The sequence below is a fragment of the Spodoptera frugiperda genome, chromosome 13 (genome assembly GCF_023101765.2).
Source record: "Spodoptera frugiperda isolate SF20-4 chromosome 13, AGI-APGP_CSIRO_Sfru_2.0, whole genome shotgun sequence".
NCBI lineage: Eukaryota > Metazoa > Arthropoda > Insecta > Lepidoptera > Noctuidae > Spodoptera > Spodoptera frugiperda.
In genome coordinates, this window is record NC_064224.1 from 9,701,665 (window position 1) to 9,724,819 (window position 23,155).

Consider the following 23,155-nt stretch of genomic DNA (forward strand, 5'->3'; position numbering starts at 1 on the left):
AAAGGATGCGTTCAGTCGAACTGAATAAAATGAAATGAATACTCTTGACGTTGGTTTTATTGAGTATTTGATTGATGTGGTGTAAAAAAATAAAAAATATTCTCATGAATAATAGGTACTGATTATGTTTTGTGAATAATTACTAAAAATAGATAAATACTGAGTATGAGTATTATCTGTTTTTTTACTCGAATATTTATTCAAAAAAGTAGATAAATGCCCATTATTTGTTTTATATTTATTCTTCTTTAATAAAATTTCATTATCTCGCTTTAAAACACGATAGTTCCTAAATCCTTCCCTTCGTTAATTAAAAAGGAACGTAGCTTTTATTAACTTAACATCTTTTGCAAGTTGCAAGCAGATCGATGCTGCAACCTGCAACTAGCGCCGCAGCTGCCGAAATCATAATTTTGCAAATGTCATCTTGTAGCACATGACTTTAGAGTGCATTTTTGATAAATGTACGATTGAAACTTGAAACGTGATTGATTTTAGTTCTGTAAATTGTGGTTGTGTGCGCTAGTGTTTACAAAAAGCTTGAATTTTATTGGGTAATCTCAGCGGAACGAATAGCTCCGAAGTTGTTTTCGGCTAATTTCGCATTGACGCCGTGTTGCACATAGCGCGTAGGTATATTATTGTGTGGCTAGCAGGCTTGCCTTTTCTGATTCTCAAGAAAGAAACTACTCGTTCAAGTAGAAAAAATGTCAGATTCCGAGACAGAAATTAGCGAAGAAGTACTTCACAAGGAAATTACAGGTTAGCGTCTTATTTTATTCGTATTATTTCTCTTATAAATGTCCTTTGTGCTATTTAATTCAGTCTGCCCGGCTATGTAAAATGGCTTCCTATATTGAAATAATTGTGAACTTGGTTTCAGCTTGTGTTTTGATCAAAATATCTCTGATAATACAATATGTATGTAATATTATTTTATGCGAATGTAATAAACTATAAAAAATGACGATCGTTTCGTGTTAACTTTAAAATAAGTGTTATTTTTCTGAATTTGTCGTGGGATTATTTTACAAAGGCGGTTCAGGCAGTCTGTATGCATAATATAATTGTATTTGTTCAAAATTTTTATGTTTAGTTACATTATTGCTTTTGTATATTTCTCTCTTATCCAATGATACATTGTATTCAATTTACATAAAATACTACCATTGTATACAAGACAAACACTAGATTAGCATAAATTCACCATCAAACTTACCACAGAAACTAAATTCTCCAAATAAATACTCCTTTGTCTTAATAAAAGATGTCCAGACTCATTCTATTATCTATTACCTATCCACAGAAATTTTAAAACATGCAAGCCTTGAGAATACCTCCACCAAGAAGGTTATACAGAAACTGGAGAAAAAGTTGGGAGCGGACCTCTCAAGCAAGAAGAAAATGATTGACCAGATCGTAATGGATATTGTGAACAACATGGAATCGGAAGACGAGGAAATGGATGAGTCCAGTGATGAAGAACCAAAGAAGAAACCTCCTCCGAAGAAGGTGAAGAAAGAAGAAGAAGATGATGATGACGAGGAACGGGATGACAGCAATGACAGTGATTGGGGGGTGAGTAGAGTTCATTTAAGAGTATGAAGTTGTATGACATATTAACTTAATTACGGTTTACTCATGTAATGTCTTGTTAAGTTGTTACTTTGGTAAATAGGCATTTAAGTAAACTGTAATTAGGTTAGTATGAGTATGATTTATGATTGTCTATAGATAAATTGTCTTGTAGCTGAGCGAAAGCCTTTTCTCATATTATAGTTTAAGAATGAGAATTGATCTCTTGTTCAAAATGATTTATAACTGAAAAATATGATGACATATAGCTACTTGCAAGGTTTCAGCTCTTTGGGCCACCACAACCAGTATTCCCTCAGGTACCTGTTTTATGCCTGAAATTGAAACGAAATTATGAGATCTTAAGTTTATTTTTGTGTTCTTAGAATACCTAGCTAGGAATAGCGGTATACATTTTTTATTCGATGCAAACAAACAAATAGTAAAATAATCATTGCTCTTTATAATATTAGTTGGTATCTATTACCTGTAGCTATTTCATTGAAAATCTCGGAGCTAGGCATTAGCCATAGGTTTAAAGCTATTATTATTAATAGCTTTAGGTAAAATTTTAAATATTTGTAGACTATATTTGCAGAATATTTATTAAAGATTCTGTAATTAGCTTATCAAACCTAATTATCAATTTTACTTTACTTGGAAGTATGCAAATACAATTACTTATTTATTGATTAAAGGGTACTTCAAAATATATTTATAGGTAGGTAAGTAGGAAGTACTAAATATTTGATTATTATTTTATCTACAAACAACTTAATGGTAACTGATAATATAATTTATTCCTATTACAAATTATCTACAAAAAAAATATGTTAAAAGTATTCCAAATTAATAAATATTTCGGATTTGAAAAGGCATAATTTGTTTCCCTGATAAGTGATGAATTTCAGCTGAAAATATATGCGGAAAAAACGGAATTAAAATATTTTAATTTCCTATATTGAGGTATGTAGCTTTATTCAAAATAATTAAAAAAGTAAGAAGTCAGTATACCATAGACTTCTTATGATTTTACATAATCCATTAAACATTCCATGCATTTTTTATAATCTATGCTACATACATAACCAATAAGCTTTATTAACCATTGACATTAACTAAAAATCACGGTTTACTCACGTATTATTAATAAAGAAAAGCTCTACTAGTTTCGAGTCACAGAGGGACTATTGAGCAGCGTTCGCAGACGCGGCGTCTTCGCGCCGCCTGAACCGTGATTTTTAGTTAATTTAGTATGTCTCACGATAGTTGTTATAAAAAACATTGACATTTGTTTTTATGTCGCCTGATCTAATCACTAGCACTCACCATTTTATTTTGCGATCATGCACTGTTTTACTTAAATTGTAATATCAAATTGTATTAACCTTGCATTGAAGATTAAGCTCTTCATGATTTAATCATGCTTTTACACAATTAACCCAGTAATTTAAATATGTTGCTATTTTATTTGCTCTTGACAGTTTTTTTTTTTTATAATCTCACTTACATTTCTCTTTATATGAGAGAGATATTTTAGAGAAGCCTTGTTATTGACACAGAGAGCACTTAACTCTGCATTCGTCTGCATAACTTACCCAAAATAGTTGCACTTTTCATCAAGTATTCATCGCACCTCTACCAATAAGTAGCAAATTGATAGGCCAAGCTACTAAAATCGGTTTATTTTATTTACAGAGTCAAGTCAGGCAGTTATTTATGAATAGCGAGTGTTCAGACGAGTGTTCTTGCACGCCAGAAGAGGAACAACTCCCTACTAATATCAAAAGACGTATTATAAGGAAGCACTTCGCTGACCAGCCGAGAAAGGCTTTGATACTCAAAAGAGTTGCTCCAGACTATTCCAATGATGAATCGGAACTCTTTGGGAAACTCACTGCTAAGAAGCTTCGCAGGGTGTCGCAACGTGACCGTGATTTATTGATGATGCAGATAAACCAAATGCTCCTTGTCAGACTGTATTCTATAAAAACACATCAGGATAAAGCTACGCAAACTGCTCCGGTACCACCGCCTCAGATTCAAGCTAAGAAGTTATACCGTGTTAATGCTGTTCCGAATATCAATATGCCTCCAAATACAACACCTGCCAGTGCTCCGATACCACCAGCTAATGACCCAGAACCTGAAGTATCTACGAGTAAAGCAACTCCAGAAAATAAGTCAAGGGATGGTTATTTTTGCTCCATTATGTAAAAACTGCCTTGTGGCAACTTACATACACAATTCCAATTTTTAACAAGTGTTTTCCCATTACAAAATGATCTGTTCACAAAAGCTTTATAAAAATTCTAATTGTTATTTCAAAAAGGCTTTTAAGCTCTGAAAAGAAATATAGGTTTAATTGAATGATCTCCTAAAAAAAGGTGACTATATCCAAATACTCAACTTCTATGTATTCCAAAACTAATAAGTCAGACTTAGAAAGTTTAAAATTCCTTGTGATAATTAAATAGGTATATACTTCAGATAAATTGTACAAGTAATCCAAAGTAGTGATTCTTGTTGGCTGTGCAGAAAAAGTATTTATGAAGAAGCTATAAGCGAAATTATTTATAGGTTGGTATTTAAAATTAACTCAATATATTTTTATATACTGTTACATTTCTTGAAACACTATTTTGAGATATACCAAAAAAATATTATTATTTATAGTAAGTTTCACCGCCTACTTATCTCATAATTATGATTCCCTAGAAACTCGAAACTAGTTGAGCATCCTGAAAAAGTTTACTTGAGGAAACCATACATCATTCAAATCAATGCCTTTGATTACATATTATGGAATCTCTTAATATATTTAGTAAACTCAATGGAGGAATAAAAAATGATGTATTTAGTTTATAAGTTAGTATTTAAGTTAAATTAGAGCATAAACTTTTGTTTCAGCTCTAAAAGATTGATCATATGTGTGGGTGTATGTGTGGTATTGTTAGTTTTTAAGTTAATCAACTATGCTATGCATTGTCAAAACTATTTCGAAAATAACCTTTATTATGATCTTACTTTGATCAATTCAAATGTACAAGTGTTTCTACCTTCAATAAGGTTTGATATTTTTACAAATTTTATTGTTTTTGACAAAACAATAGGGTTTGATTTTTATTAAAATCAGTAGGTATTTGGGGAAGCTTCATGTCCTGGAGTTTAGGTACTATAGTTTATAATATTCAATGAAATTGAATTAAAAAGCCAATGTAAGGTTTAACCATTTATCTACAAGTGCATAGTATATTTTCTGGTGTGTGGAAAAGTAGAAAATAAGGTGTTTTTAGTTATAAGTATTTATTGTCTGTGTGTGAGCCCCCTGATTGACATTATCAGTTGGTGCCAAGCACTTTTTGGGTCTAGTCTCGGTCAAAGGCACTATCTCCGCAAACTAAGGAGCGGATATACCGCTAGCGTGTGACTCGTGGCGTAATCCCGGTATCTTTAACTGACAACTTATCGAAATGATCCGGTATGATGTCCGTTTATGTTACTCGTAGTACCTTTCGAAATAGTAATTCGAAATTCGGCTTGGTATCGTTTAAAACAATTTCAAATGTACACAAGTACCTATATCAAATATAATTGATGGTTGTGCTAAGTGAATGTGTATGTTTATGGCGTCAAAAACCTATCTGTCAGATAAATTTGGCTATTAGAAAAATAATTTTCTTATACTTATTTCTTAGGCCCGTTGCACATGTCACAGTCTCACTCGTTTACGACACTGCGCCATATCGCTTTGACATTGGTCGCGTCGACACGTGTGAGCAAATATGAAGCTTAAATGTTATTTGTTCTAAGTTTCCTGGATCAAACTCCTGTTTCCCCTCGAATTGCACCGAACATTTTCCAAATGTGTTACTTTGAACAAAACGTCGTATTTGGCCAAATACGTCTCACAAAGTAGAGGTGTGAATGCCTATAAAAAAAAAAAAAATGAAGCTTGGTAGTGCGCCATAGGTTTTAAATACTGCCACTCGCACGCCACTCATGACGACCAATGCGAGTGTGAGCATATGTGACGGGCTTTACTCCATACATTATGTGTCAAAAAGTCTGTCTCTAATAAAGTCTACCAAAAGACATAGTTCTAAAACTTGTAGGTAGGAGTCCCACCGTAATTGTACTACAAAAAAGTAATTTAAGTGTGTTTTTGTATTTCTTTTGTGTTTCTTTACTAATAAAGATATTTTTCTTAAACTTAACTGGTTTTAATAAGTTTGTTTGATCCTCGGATATATAACAAGACTTTATTTTAATTAATCATAACCAAAAAGCTTTGGTTTCTTAAAGTACTGATATTCAAATATTCTTGCATTGCTATAAGACTGGTTGTGTGTGGTATATTGAACAAACAGACTAATTCCCCTATTAGTTATCTATCCTTATAAGATTATTACAGAAAAAAGTCGTACGAATCTAATAAAACATTCAATTATCTTCTAGTCTGGCGGCAAAAAGAAGAAGGCAGAAGAAAAGAAAAAGAAGGCTGCTCCCAAATCTAAGAAGGATAAGACAAAGAAGGTGAGTTGATAAACTTATAACTTTACATAATACTAACTGGTCGTTCCTGTTGAATTTGCTAAATATTTCTTCCATATAATTCTAAGATTTTATTTATTAAGATATAGAGATAGTATAATAATTATTTTTTAAGATATAAAATAAGATAGAAGAATTAAGTAACAACATCACTTAGGCAGTTGTCCCACCAACGGCGAGTGAACGACTAACTATCGGCTATTTTCTCGCTCAAGAAACGTACAATAGATATACTTTCCGTGTAAACAAAAAAGATGCATATACAAATAGTTGATCGCTGACTGTTCACACTGCCGGCAAGTGCTCGCTTCACTAGTTTGTTTTGTTTTGTTTCGTTTCACTAGTTCTAGCTCTACTCGTTAGAATAGAATAGAATAGAATATCATTTATTTGCATTGAATGTAGGTACAAATATAAGGTCTTACAAAGATAAATCGTTCCTGGTACATTCTACCATCTGGCATGCAAACATTTTGAAAAATCTTAAAGCTAAAAACATTATTTAGGTACTATAATAATAACTTATTAAAATAAAGAAAACAAATCTACTATAACATTAAAGGATAATATAAATCTAATAAAATTTAAAAATTTAAAAATTGAGATCACAAAAGTAAAAATTAAAAATAACAATAAACTTGCAGAAATAAGTCTACAAATCATCTAATAAAAAATCAGACACAGAATAATAACATTTTTGTATTAACAAAGATGCAAGTTGTTTTTTAAAAATTCTTAAAGGTTGCTCCTTAATACTACTTGGAATCTTATTATAAATAACAGGTGCCATACCGAAGACACTTTTTTTTAATAAGGCTGTTTTGTAAGCACCGGTACATAGCTTATCTTTGTATTGAGATCTGATAGTTGTAATTCGGTTAGTGGTGTCCTTTAAAGTAGGGTATAATTTGATGTTACTTTTGACAAAAATAGAAAGCTCTAATATGTAAATACAAGGAAAAGTTAATAGTTTATTATTTAGAAAGTAAGTTTTGCAGCTGTCTGTAACCTTTAACTTAAACATTGCTCTGATACAATGTTTTTGGGCTTTAAAAATGTTTTCCCGCTCACAACAATTGCCCCAGAATATAACACCAAATCTCAGATTTGACACTACCAAGCCATGATATGCTACTAGTATTGCATTAATATTTACTTTTTTTGAAAGATTATGCAGTACATATGCTGATGAACCTAGTTTTTTGCAAATAGCTTCTGCTTGAGGTTTCCATGTAAGATGGTTGTCAATTAGGATGCCTAGAAATTTAGCCGTATTTGCTTCGTCGACTATTTGACCATTATAATTTATATTTAGGTTTTCAGATTTTACCCGTTGGTAAAAATGCATAGCTTTAGTTTTATCTATATTGATTAATAGGTTGTTATTATTGAGCCAGTCGATTATTGTTTTTAACGCACTATTAACATCTGTTTCGTATTTCTGTTTGTTAATACAATTAATTATAGCTGTACTGTCGTCGGCAAACAATACCATAGGACTAGAGACTTGACGAGGCAGATCGTTTATGTAGAGTAAGAAGAGTAACGGTCCGAGAACGCTTCCTTGGGGTACACCAAATTTGATGTATCTATAGGAAGATAAATATTTTATTTCTTGCTTAGATCTCATACAGACTCTGGAAACTTCTGTCACTTGCTTACGATTGCTTAAATAAGATTCTATTAGATCAAGAGCATTCCCGCGTATGCCATAAGCGTTTAGTTTTGACAAAAGCTTTTTATGATTAACATAATCAAAGGCTTTTGACATGTCTGTATAAATTGCACATACAGGTGTTTTAGTATCAACGTTTTTCATAACATTGTTTAACAAGTCATACACAGCCATATTTATGTTTTTATTCTTTCTAAACCCTTTTTGTTCGTCGCAAAGAATGTTGAATTTAGTTAGAAATTTATACAGGGATTCGTAAATAACTTTTTCGAATATTTTTGAAATTATAGGTATTAAGGCAATTGGCCTGTAGTTTGCCATATTCTCTTTATCGTTCTTTTTGAAAAGTGGTATAACTACGACGCTTTTTAAACTGTCAGGAAATATTCCAGTACTGATACTGTTATTTATGATGTGACATAGTGGGGCCGCTATGCTACTGGATACAAATTTTATTACGGTTGTTGAGATGCCATCATAGCCGAAACTCTTTTTGTTCTTTAAATGTCGAATTATCCTCATTATATCTTGTGGTACAACTGGAGCCATAAATATGGAGTGATCATTATATTCTATCGGTACACTATTATCTGTTGTGACTTTAGGTATTTCTGAGATTTGATCGATAAAGAAATTATTAAAGGACTCCGCAATTTCCTTAGGGTCGTATATTAATTTACCATTTTTTAATATTTTAGAGATAGGTTCATTTTGAGATTTTTTATTGTTGATTATTTGCCACGACGTCTTTGACTTATTTTTTGAATTTTTAATCATGTAGTTATTTTGTGCTTTCTGGGTTAATTTAATGATATTTTTAAATCTGCGCGCGTATGTTTCAAATTTTATTTTATTTTCATCTGTTGGCTTAAGACGCTTTTGCCAAAGGAGTTGTCGCTGCCTTTTGCTACAGATACGAATACCTCGTGATATCCATTTTATTTGTTTATGCGGTTTTACTAAAATTGATTTATAAGGGAAACACGAGTTGTACAGAACTTGAAATATATTTAAAAAGTTATTATAAGCTAGGTTGGGGTCATCTGTATCGTATACATCAGAGAAAGATAGTGACTGAAGATAATTATTGAATTTTTTGATTCTCCTCGCACATGTCACGCCTCTTAATCCGCCAAGATTTTAGCTGACAGGTTTTATTTACCGTTATCTTTATTAACTGAGCTGTATGGTCTGATAAAGCGAAGTCAAATACTTCGTGATCACATTTTTGATTTGTATTGTGGGCAAAGTTATCCAGACAAGTAGCACTACTAAGCCTGGTCGGTAGAGTGATAACTAATTTAAGATTAAAACTCAACAAGCAACATTCAAAGTCCAATGATATGTTATTCTTTTTTAATGTATCTATGTTAAAATCTCCGCAAACAATAATTTTTTTATCCTTTCTTGAACATAGCGTTTTTAAAATAGATTCAAATTTTTCATAAAATGTATTTAAGTTTGATAGTTTTGGTGGCCTATAGACACATAAAATAATTACTTTTAATTTTATTAATTCTATAGCACAGCATTCTATAATACCAGATATTGAGTATTTATTTACATCTGGAAGTTCCCGATATTCATGACCCTTTTTAACCAGAATACAAGCACCTCCGCGTTTTTTTTTATGTCTTGAATAACACGCAGCAAGTTCGTAATTCGTTATGTTCAACAATTTTTCATGGCCAGACATTATAAAGTGTTCTGTTATACAAATAATATCTAAGACTATTTGTTTGCTTACTAATTCCTCAATGTGCACAGTTAAGATATCTGATTTATTAAGTAGGCCTGCAATATTTTGATGCAAAATATAGATATGGTCAAAAAAGAAAAAACTTAGAATTTTCGTTACAAGTGTTGTGCTCTACATTATTATTATTATTATTTAATCCTAAGTCTGAAATAACATTACTTTGTGGTTTATCTAATAGCAAATGTTGAAGGTTATAGAAAACATTTTTAATCCCACCGCTATTTATTTTTCCCGTATATTTCGAAAACATAGTATAATCACAAACTAGATTTAAATTTGAATCCAATACAGTAGCATATTTATTTGTATGTACATCTAGACATAAAGCATTATTAAACGTTTCTACACGTATGTTGAATAAAGTAGAATAGACACTACATCTGTAAGTTGGTAAACACAATATTATATTAGTATGCTGTATTTTTAGTAAACAATTCCTTATGTCTGTGATTAACTTATCATAGTTCTTAGTCACTAGGAAGTCTTCTTCACCGATTAAAATTACACAATGATCATTCGCCGTATAGGTAGCTAGCTTCTTATGCAGGTTGTTTAACAGATGTTGAATGCCACAATGTGGAGATAAAAAGTGACAAATTTGGTAATTTGGTAACATTTCTTCAGCAATATTCAGTATCTTATTCGTTTTATTAGCGCTAATAATACATACTTTCCTCTTTTGTTTCGCACCCCCCTCGTTTCGTATGTTGCGTTGATCTGTATCAACGTTACTCGTTCATCGTTGCCGGTGGGACAACTGCCTTATGAACAGAAATTTTAATCTATCCATTCTCCAAGTCTCCAACACCAAAATTTCCTAAAATCTTCTTAAATACTTTACAGGGTGGTGGTGTGAAGAAAGCTCGCAAGGGTAGCGGATACACGAGGGCTTGCAAGCTGTCTCCTGCGTTAGCAGAACTCATGGGAGAGAGCGAGCTCCCGCGCCACGAGGTTGTCAAGCGGGTGTGGGCCATTATCAAAGAAAAACAGCTCTTCGACCCCAATAACAGACAATACGCCATCTGCGACAAGGCCCTATTCAAAGTCATTGGAGAAGAAACGTTCCACACGTTCAGCATGATGAAATATTTGAAGAACCATTTCCTGGACTAATTATTATTATTATGTAAGTATAACTTTATTTCGTAAGTTGGTCATGTTTTCGTATTGTTTGGACGCTGTTTTGTTTGTGTTAGGGTCAGTTTATACTAGAGCAGAGTCGAAGCGCATCAAAGCGTATTTCCAAAACTGAAAGTAACAAATTCAACCTTAACTCCACAGCGTAACGCACACGTTACTTCTGAGAATTTAGAAAGGCGCGCGCTTTCTTCGCAATTCGCGGGTCTGCGCGTGAACAACGCCAATTGGTGTGCACGTCATGTGTGCATTCTCGCGCCCACTAGCGAACCTACGCGTCATCAGAGGGACGGAGCATCGCGCAAGACGGACGGAGCTATACAACCTACGTAGCTCCGTCCCTCTTGCACTGATCAGTGATCGACCATTCTGACACAATTGTAATAGCAGACTAAGGCCCCTGTTGGAAATTGGTCTGCATCGGTGTTGATCACAATGGACTATCGCGCGTATTCGAGCGAATGCGCGCGTATTTGCTGGAATTCGCTTTGGTTGTAAAGAATTTGACGCTTCGATGCGCTTCGACTTTGGGCTAGTATAAATTGACCCTTACGGTTAGTTTCAATAACCAGTCCGTTGGTGGATGATTAGTAAGTAACTTATGTCGAAAAATCCACCTTTAGCTGGATTATTGAGACTGGTCTTTAGTGACACTCGCGTCATGTTTTAGGGCATGTCTTCCGATGAGCTGAGCTTTATAACTATTTAAGATGAGAAGGAATCGTATTTTCAGTCAATTTTCAAAGAGATGTAGGTTTACAAACAACCAGAGGCCTTAGTCTGCTATTACAATTGTCAGAATGGTCGATCATTGAGCAATGCGAGAGGGACGGAGCTATACAACCTACATAGCTTCGTCCCTCTTGCACTGGTCACCATTCTGACACAATTATAATAGCAGACTAGGGCCCCAGTATTGCAGTGTAAAGCTCATCAAGACATCTTGTTTTTTTTTTTACTGATAGTCGCAATTTTGTTTCCTAGAATCGTGATCATGTTATTAGCCATAGATTCCATTTTGCTATTCATATATTCTGGATACATTCAGTGTTGTACTCAATAATCAATTTAGTCGCATCCACTCGGATGAATCAACTTCATAATAATTAAAAGTATTCACTTTCGTATCTCGTGTCTGAAATATCAGTACCCTTAGTACGAGTTTACGTGTTCGGCGCTCTGATTGGTCGGCTAGAATAAACCAACCAATCAAAGCGCCGAACGCGCTTTCTTTTCGATTACTTTGAACGTAAAGTAAACTTGTAGTAAGGATACAGTATGTTCCATGTTTCTGTTTTTTCGAGCATAATAAACTATATTTTAATTAAGAATGCTCAAAATTAATTAGATTTGATCTAATTTTGATTGCATTGTAAAATGCATTTATTGTTTTTTTATATTATGTACCTTTAACTATGTATCGAATCATGTCTAAGTCTAAAAAAATCGATTTTTTATAATATTTTTCGCTCATACAGTTTTTTAAATCAATCGAAATATTATTTTCGTATATATTTGGTAAATCATTTTATAACTTAAGGTACATTGTGATGACTATTATAATTATTATTAATTAATATCGAAGTATTTTACATGATTACGTCTAAAATAATCGACTAGGTGATAATTATGTAACTCTATTCCGCATGTAATAAGATCCATTTTTCATTGTAGTCCAGTCAATAATTTTATTGCATTTCAGATTAATCACTTACAATAATGATCCTTGTTCTATGTATTTAAGTATTATAATCGTTTAAACGTGTTTGGCTCGCGAATTTTCATATAATAATGAACCTAAGTTGTATTCGAATAAGTTTCACAATTGTAAGTGAATAATAAAACTGGAAATATCTTGCCAGTCAGATATTTTTAAAGTAGTTCAATTTTGTCAACATTACACTTTATACATATCGGTAGTAGATTTTACCTTTTAAATACAATACCAATGCATTTTGTCCTGATAGTAATACTAGTATTTAATAGATTGAAGTTTTTACTATTGTTCTACTGGATGGCACTAGTGTGCTCAGAGACACCTCTATCATTTAAAATACAAACGTATTCATCAAAGACTTTTCGATGGAGTCCTAGTCAAAGTATTATTACAATGTTCAATTGTATTCTCTGAAAGTAAAAAATCTCTTCAGAATTTCTTAAACAACTAGTGCCATCCTTTAAAGCATATACGAACTAGCCAGTCACAATAACTCATCAAGTAATTACTGGATTTTGGTCTTTATATCATAGCAGCTTTGTGTCTTGGCAGCCATCAATCTTAGCATAAGTATACACTTTGTAAATATGTCAGTCAAGTAAGAAATAACTGTCTTATCGGTAAATTGCTCAATGTAAGATGCCTACGGTGACCAGCAAGTCAACTTACTCCTTTCTTTCAAAGTTTATTGTATTTTAAACTTATTTGTAATGTTTTAAAGTTGAAATTTCATTGAAAAACTTTGACGGACTGAAGTTATCTATACTGGTCACAATATAAAAAAGCTGAATAAAAAAGAAAAAGACAATTTATTTTCCTGTACTATTACCATCTCTGAGGTATTGCTATCCTTTTCAAACCTTTGTAGTAAGACAGAGATAGCAGTTGAGCAATTTATCACTAAGTTTTTTCTATAATTGTAAGATAAGCCTCTAGGCTTTTGAGGCTCTGATAAATGTGCAATGTCTCGGGCCGTTGTAAGTCGAATTATGACTAGACTGAGGTTGTATCTCTGCGAGAGGATGAATACAATAAAGATTAAACTAAAAATATCGAATGTGTATTATTTTTTTTATTAATGTCTTACCTTTTGGAGAGTTAGACGGTCGAGTCATGTCGTTTATTTGGCTGCTCTGTAAGCAATTCTCACTCTTATAATAACGGTGGATCCTGCTAGATCCAAAGATCTGCTTTAGTAATGACATATCAATGGAATATAAGTGCACTATAAAACGTTTGTGTCTGTATTTAGAGAAAATCTTTGGCCCTGAAATTATAATTTTAATCTAACTCATCTTCTATAATCTTCTGTGGATCTTCAGCACCTGGCAGGAAGTCAACTTAACTGGTAAAAATTATTTATTACTATTGAATTTTTAGCTGCATACTAGATAGGTACTTTGTCATATAAATCAGTACGTTAGAAAAACGTTGACTGTGTTTTTATATAGGAAACAACCCATGAGGCTCACCACCATCTGCCAAAGAAGATTTTTTGACTTCTTTGGCCACATTGTCAGGAAGAGAGGTGATAACCTGGAAAAGTTGCTGATCACAGGAAAGGTAGATGGAAAAAGACCAAGGGGCAGGAGTCCGATACGTTGGTCGGACCAAATCCGTGCCACACTGGAGACCACAGTCAAAGTCAAAGTCAAAATCATTTTTTTCAAATAGACCAGGAAGGCACTTTTGAACGTCAAGGCAAATATAATAATATTAATAACGTCTGTCTGTCGGTCAGTCCTCTAGTGAAGCTATTTGCTCGTTCCAAAGTGTAGATTCCTATGGAGAAGAACGAGCAAGAAACTCCATAGGTTACTCTTTTTCAATCAGATTTACAATACAATTCTTGGTTACATTGTTTCGATTACTTCAGCTATGTGAGAACAATGTAAAACTAATATACAGTCAAAGTGACAGAAAAAGAAAATAACCTAGAGGACAATAAAAATTAATGCAGCCCGGAGCTGACCAGTCCCAGTTGACAGCGCCCGTTCACGAACATGACACGTACACCAGCACCGCCCAACTCAACCATGTTGCAGGGAATCGAGCGGTCCAATGCCCGTGCCACCGCCAATGAGACCTTTGAGTGAGCATGACAACTCCAAGCTGACATAAATGCATTCTACTAGTCTAATTTGATTTCAGTTAATTACAGGGCTCTCACATTTACAATAATTGTGTAAAGTACAGAATACATCGAAATAACATGGTTATATTACTACGTTTTATTAGTTATCCTGTGGAGCCGGACCAGCTTGCCTCCAAGCATTTTTATCTTCTATATAATCATTTACTTTGTAGTATGCTTGTCTACATAACGTTTTTTTAATACATAGTTTAAATTTTGATTCATTCAGATTCTGTATTTCCATTGGAACTCTATTATAACATTTAACACAGAATCCCATAAATGACTTACTTATTTTTGACAATCTAAAAAATGGTTGACTTAATCTATCCTTATGTCTAGTTTGATAGTTGTGTCTGTCAGATACTTTCGCAAACAAATGTAGGTTTTTTCTAACATACATAATATTTTCATAAATAAATTGACATGGAACGGTCATAATATTGATCTCCTTAAACACAGTCAACACAGTCTGCGACGCCATCCACATCGCCAAAGATAGAACAGCATGGCGAAATATAGTTAACCAGAGAGTTATTCGTCGGGGTCACGACCCTCAGCATTGAGGATAAACGACGCAAGGAGGGAGGAGGAGGATGTAATAACAAATGATGAACAAGAGTTTTAATTAGTTTTATCTGTGTCCTGTAAAGAGGTTAGCAAACAAACAATATTTTTATTTCATTATTCATTTCAAAAACCATGGAAACGTTTACCATTGATTTAATGTCAAAATCACCAACGCAACGAAACACTGCCAAGCAACAATAACTCGAGTACAATAATAACTTAGATATTTTTGGGAGAGGGTTCTGAAAAAACATTAAAATGGCGTGCAACGAAAACGTTATAAAGAACATGGCCAATGAAATAACTAGGGACTGTCAGGCCAATAATGTGTCGGTTGACCCCGAGTTTGTGATCTACTTGATAGACTTGTTCCTACTAAACCCCAAGTATGGGAAGCTATTCGCGAAGACTATCAACAGGAACAATTTGGCGTATTTTGTTGATGAGTGCGTCGGTATGCTGACGAGTGAGTATAGATTTTAAATGGATATCTTTAAATTTACATAGGCAGGATTCAATCCAATCAATCCTATTTCATCTCCCTCAAAAACAGAAGTTAATGACTTATCTTTTGTTCCTCTTTAGTTAGATTCACTAAAATCAGTTCAGCTATTTAAATGCTTGAGCTGCGGACTACCTAGCGGGTTTACCGGGGCTTCGGTTCGAAAAGCAGGGGTAGGAACGGGGTAGTTTTTAGTCAGTAAGGGTCTAACATTCCCTCTCGTCTTGCCCAAAGCAAGAGTAGTGACTGGATGATTTTCCCCCTTTAAAAAAAGACATTTAAATGGACAAAGATGAAGCAGTAAATAGTATTTACAAACAGACTTTGTAAGCTGGAACCTCCTTCAAAATTTTTATTATCATACGAAAGCCACTGTAAATTCTTTTCAGGTGATGGGACTGCATTAAATACTTTAAAAATGCAGTTCATTTTACAAACAAACTACGATAAACTGGAAATATTGATTGAGAAGCATTTAGACCACATCAACAAGTGCTTGGCTCCCCTAGTCGACGAGATTTTGGACATGGACCCTGACCCTAATAATGAGGCTGAGTACCACAAGCTGTTTCGAAAGATGTCTATATATTTCGTCCTGGCGAGTGGATTGGGAAATCCTAGCTATATTGTTGTAAGTAGATTATATGCCAACCTTAATATAGAGTTTATTATCTTTAGTAGTCCTTACCTTACTTGATACCTTGAGTTTCGGGACTGCCAATATGAAGTGCATTGCGAATCGGTATCAAAGGCAAAGAAAAATAAAAATTTCTTATTACAACACACCAGAATAACGATTCCCTTTCCATTGTCTTTGGGACTAATACAATATTATTTTCGTTGTTAAAAATATCGTAGACGTTGAAAGAAGGTATGGCGGCTTTAGAGAGTGTCTTCGGTATGGAAGACCTGAAGGCATTTGTGGCATTGCCTCGTAGTGACAAGAGTGTCCAGCTGGAAGTACTCTTGGGCTACACGTCTGGAGTTAGACTCTTCAACAGGGACTGCGGTAAGGGAGGTGAAGGAATACCAGATTGTGAGTATCTCTTCTCAGATACCTTTTTACGTTCTTGAATATAATAACTTCGAAACAACTCTAGTTGCACCGAAATCTTGAAAAGTGCATATTACATACCATTTACTTCGACTGCACAGTTGGCGCGGTGGCTGGAGAACCGGCTGCTGTGTAACGTATAGCGGGTTCAATTCCCGCACGGAGCAACTCTTTGCGTGATCTACAAATAGTTGTTTCGTGTCTGGGTGTCATGTGTATGTGAACTTGTATGTTTGTAAACGCACCCACACAGGAGAAAATTCTAATGTGTTTAAAAAAATACATCAGATTTCGCTAGCTAACTTACAGGGGTTTTGATGTTAAAAGCACTATTAATTGCTGTTATAAGATCTTTCTCTGCCTCCTAACTTGCAGTGCCTCTAAACTTGGTCGACGCGGGTAAGGCTTGCATGTCGCTGCTATCAAATTCCCTAATAACAGTGATGCAGAGAGTGAACAAACTCACGACCGCCATAGAAGACGCCATCGCGATACAGGAGGAAACTGGCAATATTATAGTAGACCTAACTATGGACGATCACAGTGAACTAACTAAGTAAGTCTGTTTATTATTCGGATACTTTTAGGCCTTTTAGCGAAATTATTAATTCATTGTGAGTTGAGTTGAACGAGCAGACGGGTTACTTGATGGTAAGCAATTGACCCCGCCAATGGACATTCTAACTGCCTTTTTGGAGGACGGGAGGGGATGATCAGGTTTTTACGGCATACGGCAGATCGCCTGATGGTAATCGATTAACGCTGCCTAGTTTAGACTGACTTCTATAAGCATTTCTACTAAGATTCTTAACTTTTGAAGTTTTAATTTATTTGCTGATATTTTCAAATGAATAGAGAGGATTACAAAGAAGTGTTTGAATTGCTTGCATTCAACCGTCAGTACGAAGTATTTATTCGCAAGTTATTGGCTGATGTGGAGTATATGACGCACAAGGGGTCTACATATGTGGAAAGGACGAAGGCAGTGCTCCAAGAGTTGCATGCTGCGGTCAAATATAAAGCGGCTGTGCCAGTGCAGAATGTGTTTGTGAGTATATTGCTGATATCTGGCACGTCCCTGGTTAATTTGAAGAAGCACGAGCTTCTATGGACGCCTTGATTTTCATTGTATATTTGCAAAATGGTGACTAATCTGCGATGCTCCTAACCTATGAATGATTGACATTTTTCAATGGTTCGATTCCCGCACGGAGCAACTCTGTGTGATCCACAAATTGTTGGTCTGAATGTCATGTGTACATATATGAACTTGTATGTTTGTAAACTCACTAGTTCAAAGTTTAAAAAGGACAGTTTATAGTTACGTGGCGTCTAAGAAAAACCAGATCTGCTTTTATACAGGCTTCTTCTGATTTTCAAAGTCATGTCAAACATTTTTTATTGTCACCTCTTTTACAGCCACTGTTCACAAAGTTGTGGGAGGTTTGGCGAGCAATGCAGAACGTGATGTACCTAGTATCGACCGTGAACCGACTGATGGGGATCATGGGAGACATCCAAGATAAGATCAAGATGCCCGTCAAAGTTGTCAGCAAAATGCTCCAAGGGAAGACCGTTAATACTGACCACGTGAGTGGATAGTTTTTTTTTCTTGGATAAGGTTCCATTTTATATCAAGTATATTGTTTTTTTTATAAAACACGCCGATAAACTAGCAGACGTATCACCTGGTGGTAAGCAATCGCCGCCGCCCATGGACACTTGAAACACCAAAGGCGTTACAAGTGCGTTGCCGGCTTTTTGGGGGCTAGGAATTTAAGGGTTGTTGTTCGGGAATCGGGGATTGGGAAGATTGGAAAGGGGGAGTTGGTAAAAGTCACATTGCGCTTACTAGTGCATCTGCAAGTGTGGGGCCAACGCGCTAAACTTTTTATAACCTTTTTACGAAGCCCTATGAACTACTAGGTAGACAGCAGACATTCTGTGTATTCAACTTAGGTATAGTTTTTGACGTTCTTTGTTTGGTTAAATAAATGGTCTTCTTAACGTTCAGTGTAGACTCAACAACCCGCCGAGCACAGGAGACAGGTTATCACTGGCCTCGTTACACAACTACGTCAGCTACTCAAGCAGCTCAGAGCTCTCCGGGACCAAGCAAGCAGAGGTATGCATTACGATTGGGGGCAAACGAGCGAACGTACCACCAGGGGCTTTAGTCTGCTATTACAATTGGACGGAGCTATACAACCTTCATAGCTCCGTCCCTCTCGCACTGCTCAGTGATCGACCATTCTGACACAATTGTAATAGCAGACTAAGGCCCCTGATTGTTAAGGGCACACGGCCACGGGCCACGGGCCACAACCATAAAACATCACCACTGGCATATTTCCTCTAATTTTCATACATTTTTATATGGACTCGCCTCACACTTGCTTCGCAGCTTGCTTCTTGTGGCCCGCACCGGCGACTAAACGTCCGAGTCCATTATGATACTGCATGCCTGGGTTAAAAAAGTAGCAATCACCGACCGCAAGTGTCGACCATCGGCCAAAAGTGGCTATCGCACGCTTTAGCTACTTTTGTGGCCGATTCTTGCCTCTTGGGGCCGATTCTTGCCTCTTGTGGCCGATTCTTGCCTCTTGTGGCCGATTCTTGCCTCTTGTGGCCGATTCTTGCCTCTTGTGGCGGCGTTTGTGGATGTCGCGTGTAGCCTGTGTACGGCGACACTAACAACTCGCATCACCCATGGCCATAGTATAAATTTCTACCGTTATTTGTGTTTCAGTTCTTAGGATTTTGCGCGCTATGTCTGGTTGTCGGTGCTCTGGTGCCAAGCAACGTAAAAATAGGTCTCATCAAGTCCAAGGGCGGCTACTACGGTTTCTGCAGTGTTAAAATGGCTTCCCGGTTTAGTAAGGATCCTGAGAGGTAATTTTCTATTAAGAAGTCAAGAAACTTATTGGTTTAAAGCTTATAATTTGAAGAATATTCTGAATTTATGATCTTGGTGGTCTTTCAAAAAAATATAACAACACTATGGCTTGTTTTTCTATGATATGGTATTGTTAGAAATCATCGTCGCCCATGGACACTCGCAACACCACAGAAGTTGCAAGAATTGGATCTTTAGTAATCTCATTCCCACGGCGAGTTTTATCAGGAAGTCAAGAAACTTGTAGGTTGTAGTTGTAACTGTATTATAATCTTTGTGTACACTACATCACTTATTACTGCTATAAATTAAGTTCAGGGTCAATGATTTCGGATTAAGTAAATAAGATACCCGAAACACAGTATCTAGATATATTTCCTACGGTCCGGCAAGCGATTGACTGACTGGCTCTCTAACTAGCATACTCATCGCAATTAGTAAAGTCAGCATTTGTGTCTCTACAAACTTATCTGTTATACTTTGAAGCAGAGTGAGCCTCCTATACCCCTAAGCCTCTTCAATCTTTCCCTCAGGTACATAAACGAAGTCCTGCACTACGCCCGCAACAACCCGCACCTCATTAACTTGCTGAACATTGTAGAGAACGTGTTCAACGTGAAGGACATCGTTGATCTTGTTGTGCTTCGAGTACCGAAGAGTAAGTACAATACTAACTACAGATATTTACGTAGATACAGCTCATGGACGCTTCTAGAAATTTCTGTCATCGTAGTTTCTGTGATTAATTACGACTTACTCATATATCTATTTGAGGATGTAACTCGACTAGTTTCAAGCTACGCTCGGGGCCCTTTTTTTTTTATGAAACACGCCCGTAAGGAATTGGCGGCTTTTTGGGGGTAAAGAATTTAAGGGTTGTTGTTCGGCAATCGGGGATTGGGAAGATTGGAAAGGGGGAAATTGGGCCTTCAGTAATCTCACTCACACAACGCAAGCGTTGTTTCACGTCGGTTTTCTGTCATGACATGCTGTCAAATAATTATATTTGTGTTTATTCTATAAATCTGTGTATCATGTTTCAGTAAAAGTATTCGAGAAGGATATCCAGACGGAACTACATCCAGTACCGACGTACAAAGACAAGCACTACAGTTGGGACCTTTGGGAGTGGAAGAGGAGAGCTTGCCAATGGGTGCGTTGTCTCTTTCCCCTAGTTGACACTTTAATCTGAGAGACCAGGGGCCTTAGTCTGCTATTACAATTGTGTCAGAATGGTCGATCACTGAACAGTGCAAGAGGGACGGAGCTATACAACCTACATAGCTCCGTCCCTCTTGCACTAGCCCTACTGGGGCCTTAGTCTTCTACAATTGTAATAGAAGACTAAGGCCCTAGTAGGGCTACTCCGGTTCTCCAATGCGAAGTTTCGTTTAATCTTCGGCCGTAGGTTTTATTGGTTTATTAATAGAATTACTTGAAATAACGTTTTATTTTTAGTTTCATATCAAAACCTATTTATTTATCTTCATTTCATTCGTTCATTTTTATTCACGAAAGTTCGCAATAAATAGAATTTTTAGTATGCAATCTGCGAAGCTTTTGCGTTCGTTCGTTGAATTAGAGTAGGCCCCCAGATTTTGTTTATATCAACTGCGATCAGCATCCTACAAGCCTCTGAGAGTGGTACTTATTATATTCTTGGTAAGATCTTGGCTTTCAGGGGTCCAACTGACGTCGACGTTAACTAAAGTTATTAAATCAGATCATAATAATCGCAAATACGTAGAATAAAACAAGCCGGTTAACGGAGAATTTGCATTCTTACTTCCTTAGGTACTTTTGAGTAGGTAATGTGAAGACCACTTAAACACAAGGGGGGAGGGGGAAAGCAGTCTTCTCCCATCTTGGGCAAGGCAAGAGGGAGTGTAGGTAACTCTTACTGACTAAAAATCACCCCGTTCCTTCTTCTGCTTTTCGAGCCGGAGCCCCGGTAACCCGTTAGGCAGATCGCAGTTCACTTCAAAGTAAACCATCAAATTATTATTACCATCCAAAAAAACATTTAACCCTTTTCCACATCCTCAGGCCACGATAGTAAACTGTAAGACGCATTCAACGCAAACGAAATACAGCCACCTTCGTTCAGACATACAATGTCAGACGGTGGAGCCGAGAGACAAGAGTTTGCAGACCCACAAGGACACTGGGATGAACACCGTCAACAGCCAGTACTTCATATGGGGTCTTAGGGGGCAGCGGGGCTATGGGCAACATGTCATGGAATTGAAGGTTCAACACTCTATGGAGGCTCTTAAACGTGAGTTTTGTTTCTGTAAGATCAATATCTTGCTGTTGAATAAAAAGAGCAAAGAGTGTTGTTGTCCGGTGACAGCAGTGTTTTTTGATAAACCTGAACTTTTTTAAAAGCGATCCGCTTTTCATTATTAAGAGTTCTGCAAATTATAAACTAAGTACGAGTTTGTTTTACGTTTACCCCTTGCGTGTTTCATTGTGTTGGTTGATTCGCACCGACCAATAAGAATGTCGGGCCCAAACTCGTACTAAGGGTACTGTACGTAACACGACACCGTCTTGTCACCAGTTCGACATGTTTAAACATGTCGCGGATTCTATACAAGATCTAGACACGTCACAAAAATAAATTGTACAAATTTTAGCGGAAAGAAGAGTTTTTTTTTACATTTAATGGGTCGACGTTTGGCCGCTATCTCACCTGATGGTAAGTGATGATGCGGCCTACGATGGAGCACATCTGCCCATAATTACATTTGTCAATCCTTTTTAAATGGCATTTGAAACCGTTCTAAAGACATTATCTTTACAGCTAAAACAGTAACGACGTGCACTTGGCCGTGCCTAAATCCGGCAGAGGACAGTGTGGTTGAGTCCGTAAGCGAGGAGAAAACTTTTTACTTCCCGGACGAGTACGAGGAATCGGACTAATTTATTTATTCATAATTATACATATTTTTATCTTTTTATAATGGCGATTGGTTACATTCGTTCACCTTTCATAAGATTTTTTTTATCTAAATATAATTAGAATAGCTAGTTGGTCGTTGCGCAGGTTGCTCATGATTATGAGCTCCAGTCGTAGCTTGAAACTAGTCGAGAACTCTCAAGTAAACTATACGAAATTTTGTTTGTTGGAGTTTTATCAAAAGTTGCATCGAGATTAGCTCATCAGTTTAAGAGCTACAATACCAAACCAGAGACAAAAATTGGGGTCAAACTTTTTCTTCATCAAGTAGTTAACTATTTAATGAGATAAATGTGATTTTTAATTTTGTTAATTGTATTTAACTTGAATTTTATATTGGTTGTTGTAAATCTATCACGAAAGTGTTTTCGATGCCTGGTGTTATGATTATGAATAATCGTTATTAGATTATGAGACCTTGTTGTAGTGTTGCCTTAATAAATAATTATCTATTTGGAACATGAGTATTTCTTTACCACGTATAAATTACGCCAAAAATTTGCAGAGTACTTCAAAATAACCTTAATGGCGCATTTACATTAGTCGGTTAGACCGTATTCGGCTGCAGGCCGTATTCGGTCACCAACTAATATAAACAGGTATTCGTTTGGCCGTATTCG

The 23,155-nt window shown here is 35.8% G+C and overlaps 2 protein-coding genes across 3 annotated transcripts; both read left to right on the forward strand.

Moving 5' to 3' along the window:
* Positions 1-425: 425 nt before the first annotated feature.
* LOC118270216 (uncharacterized) lies at positions 426-13,469 on the forward strand. 2 transcript variants are annotated; one of them, XM_035585655.2, is made up of 4 exons: positions 488-762; positions 1,307-1,578; positions 6,034-6,111; positions 10,407-13,469. In XM_035585655.2, exons 1-4 carry the CDS (start codon positions 708-710, stop codon positions 10,674-10,676), a joined length of 675 nt encoding a protein of 224 aa, XP_035441548.1. In that variant the 5' UTR covers positions 488-707; the 3' UTR covers positions 10,677-13,469. The 2 variants fall into 2 exon arrangements, with proteins under 2 accessions (XP_035441547.2, XP_035441548.1); XM_035585654.2 differs by lacking the exons at positions 6,034-6,111; positions 10,407-13,469 and adding an exon at positions 3,274-4,592 and having other exon boundaries at positions 426-762.
* A 1,774-nt stretch (positions 13,470-15,243) lies between these two features.
* Positions 15,244-22,775, forward strand: LOC118270215 (cilia- and flagella-associated protein 206-like). Its single transcript, XM_035585651.2, has 12 exons — positions 15,244-15,587; positions 16,013-16,254; positions 16,482-16,659; positions 17,053-17,233; positions 17,533-17,725; positions 18,097-18,267; positions 18,692-18,802; positions 19,427-19,569; positions 20,107-20,231; positions 20,617-20,726; positions 21,620-21,851; positions 22,380-22,775. Exons 1-12 carry the CDS (start codon positions 15,380-15,382, stop codon positions 22,496-22,498), a joined length of 2,013 nt encoding a protein of 670 aa, XP_035441544.2. The 5' UTR covers positions 15,244-15,379; the 3' UTR covers positions 22,499-22,775.
* Positions 22,776-23,155: the final 380 nt, after the last annotated feature.

Excerpts from the sequence above, each read along its gene's own strand:
- LOC118270216 (XM_035585654.2), top strand. The coding sequence starts at position 708 with ATGTCAGATTCCGAGACAGAAATTAGCGAAGAAGTACTTCACAAGGAA. Across the intron at positions 763-1,306 it reads ACTTCACAAGGAAATTACAG|AAATTTTAAAACATGCAAGC; the intron begins GTTAGCGTCTTA and ends ACCTATCCACAG. Across the intron at positions 1,579-3,273 it reads GCAATGACAGTGATTGGGGG|AGTCAAGTCAGGCAGTTATT; the intron begins GTGAGTAGAGTT and ends TTTTATTTACAG.
- LOC118270215 (XM_035585651.2), top strand. The coding sequence starts at position 15,380 with ATGGCGTGCAACGAAAACGTTATAAAGAACATGGCCAATGAAATAACT. Across the intron at positions 18,803-19,426 it reads CCGGGACCAAGCAAGCAGAG|TTCTTAGGATTTTGCGCGCT; the intron begins GTATGCATTACG and ends TTTGTGTTTCAG. Across the intron at positions 20,232-20,616 it reads TGTGCTTCGAGTACCGAAGA|TAAAAGTATTCGAGAAGGAT; the intron begins GTAAGTACAATA and ends ATCATGTTTCAG.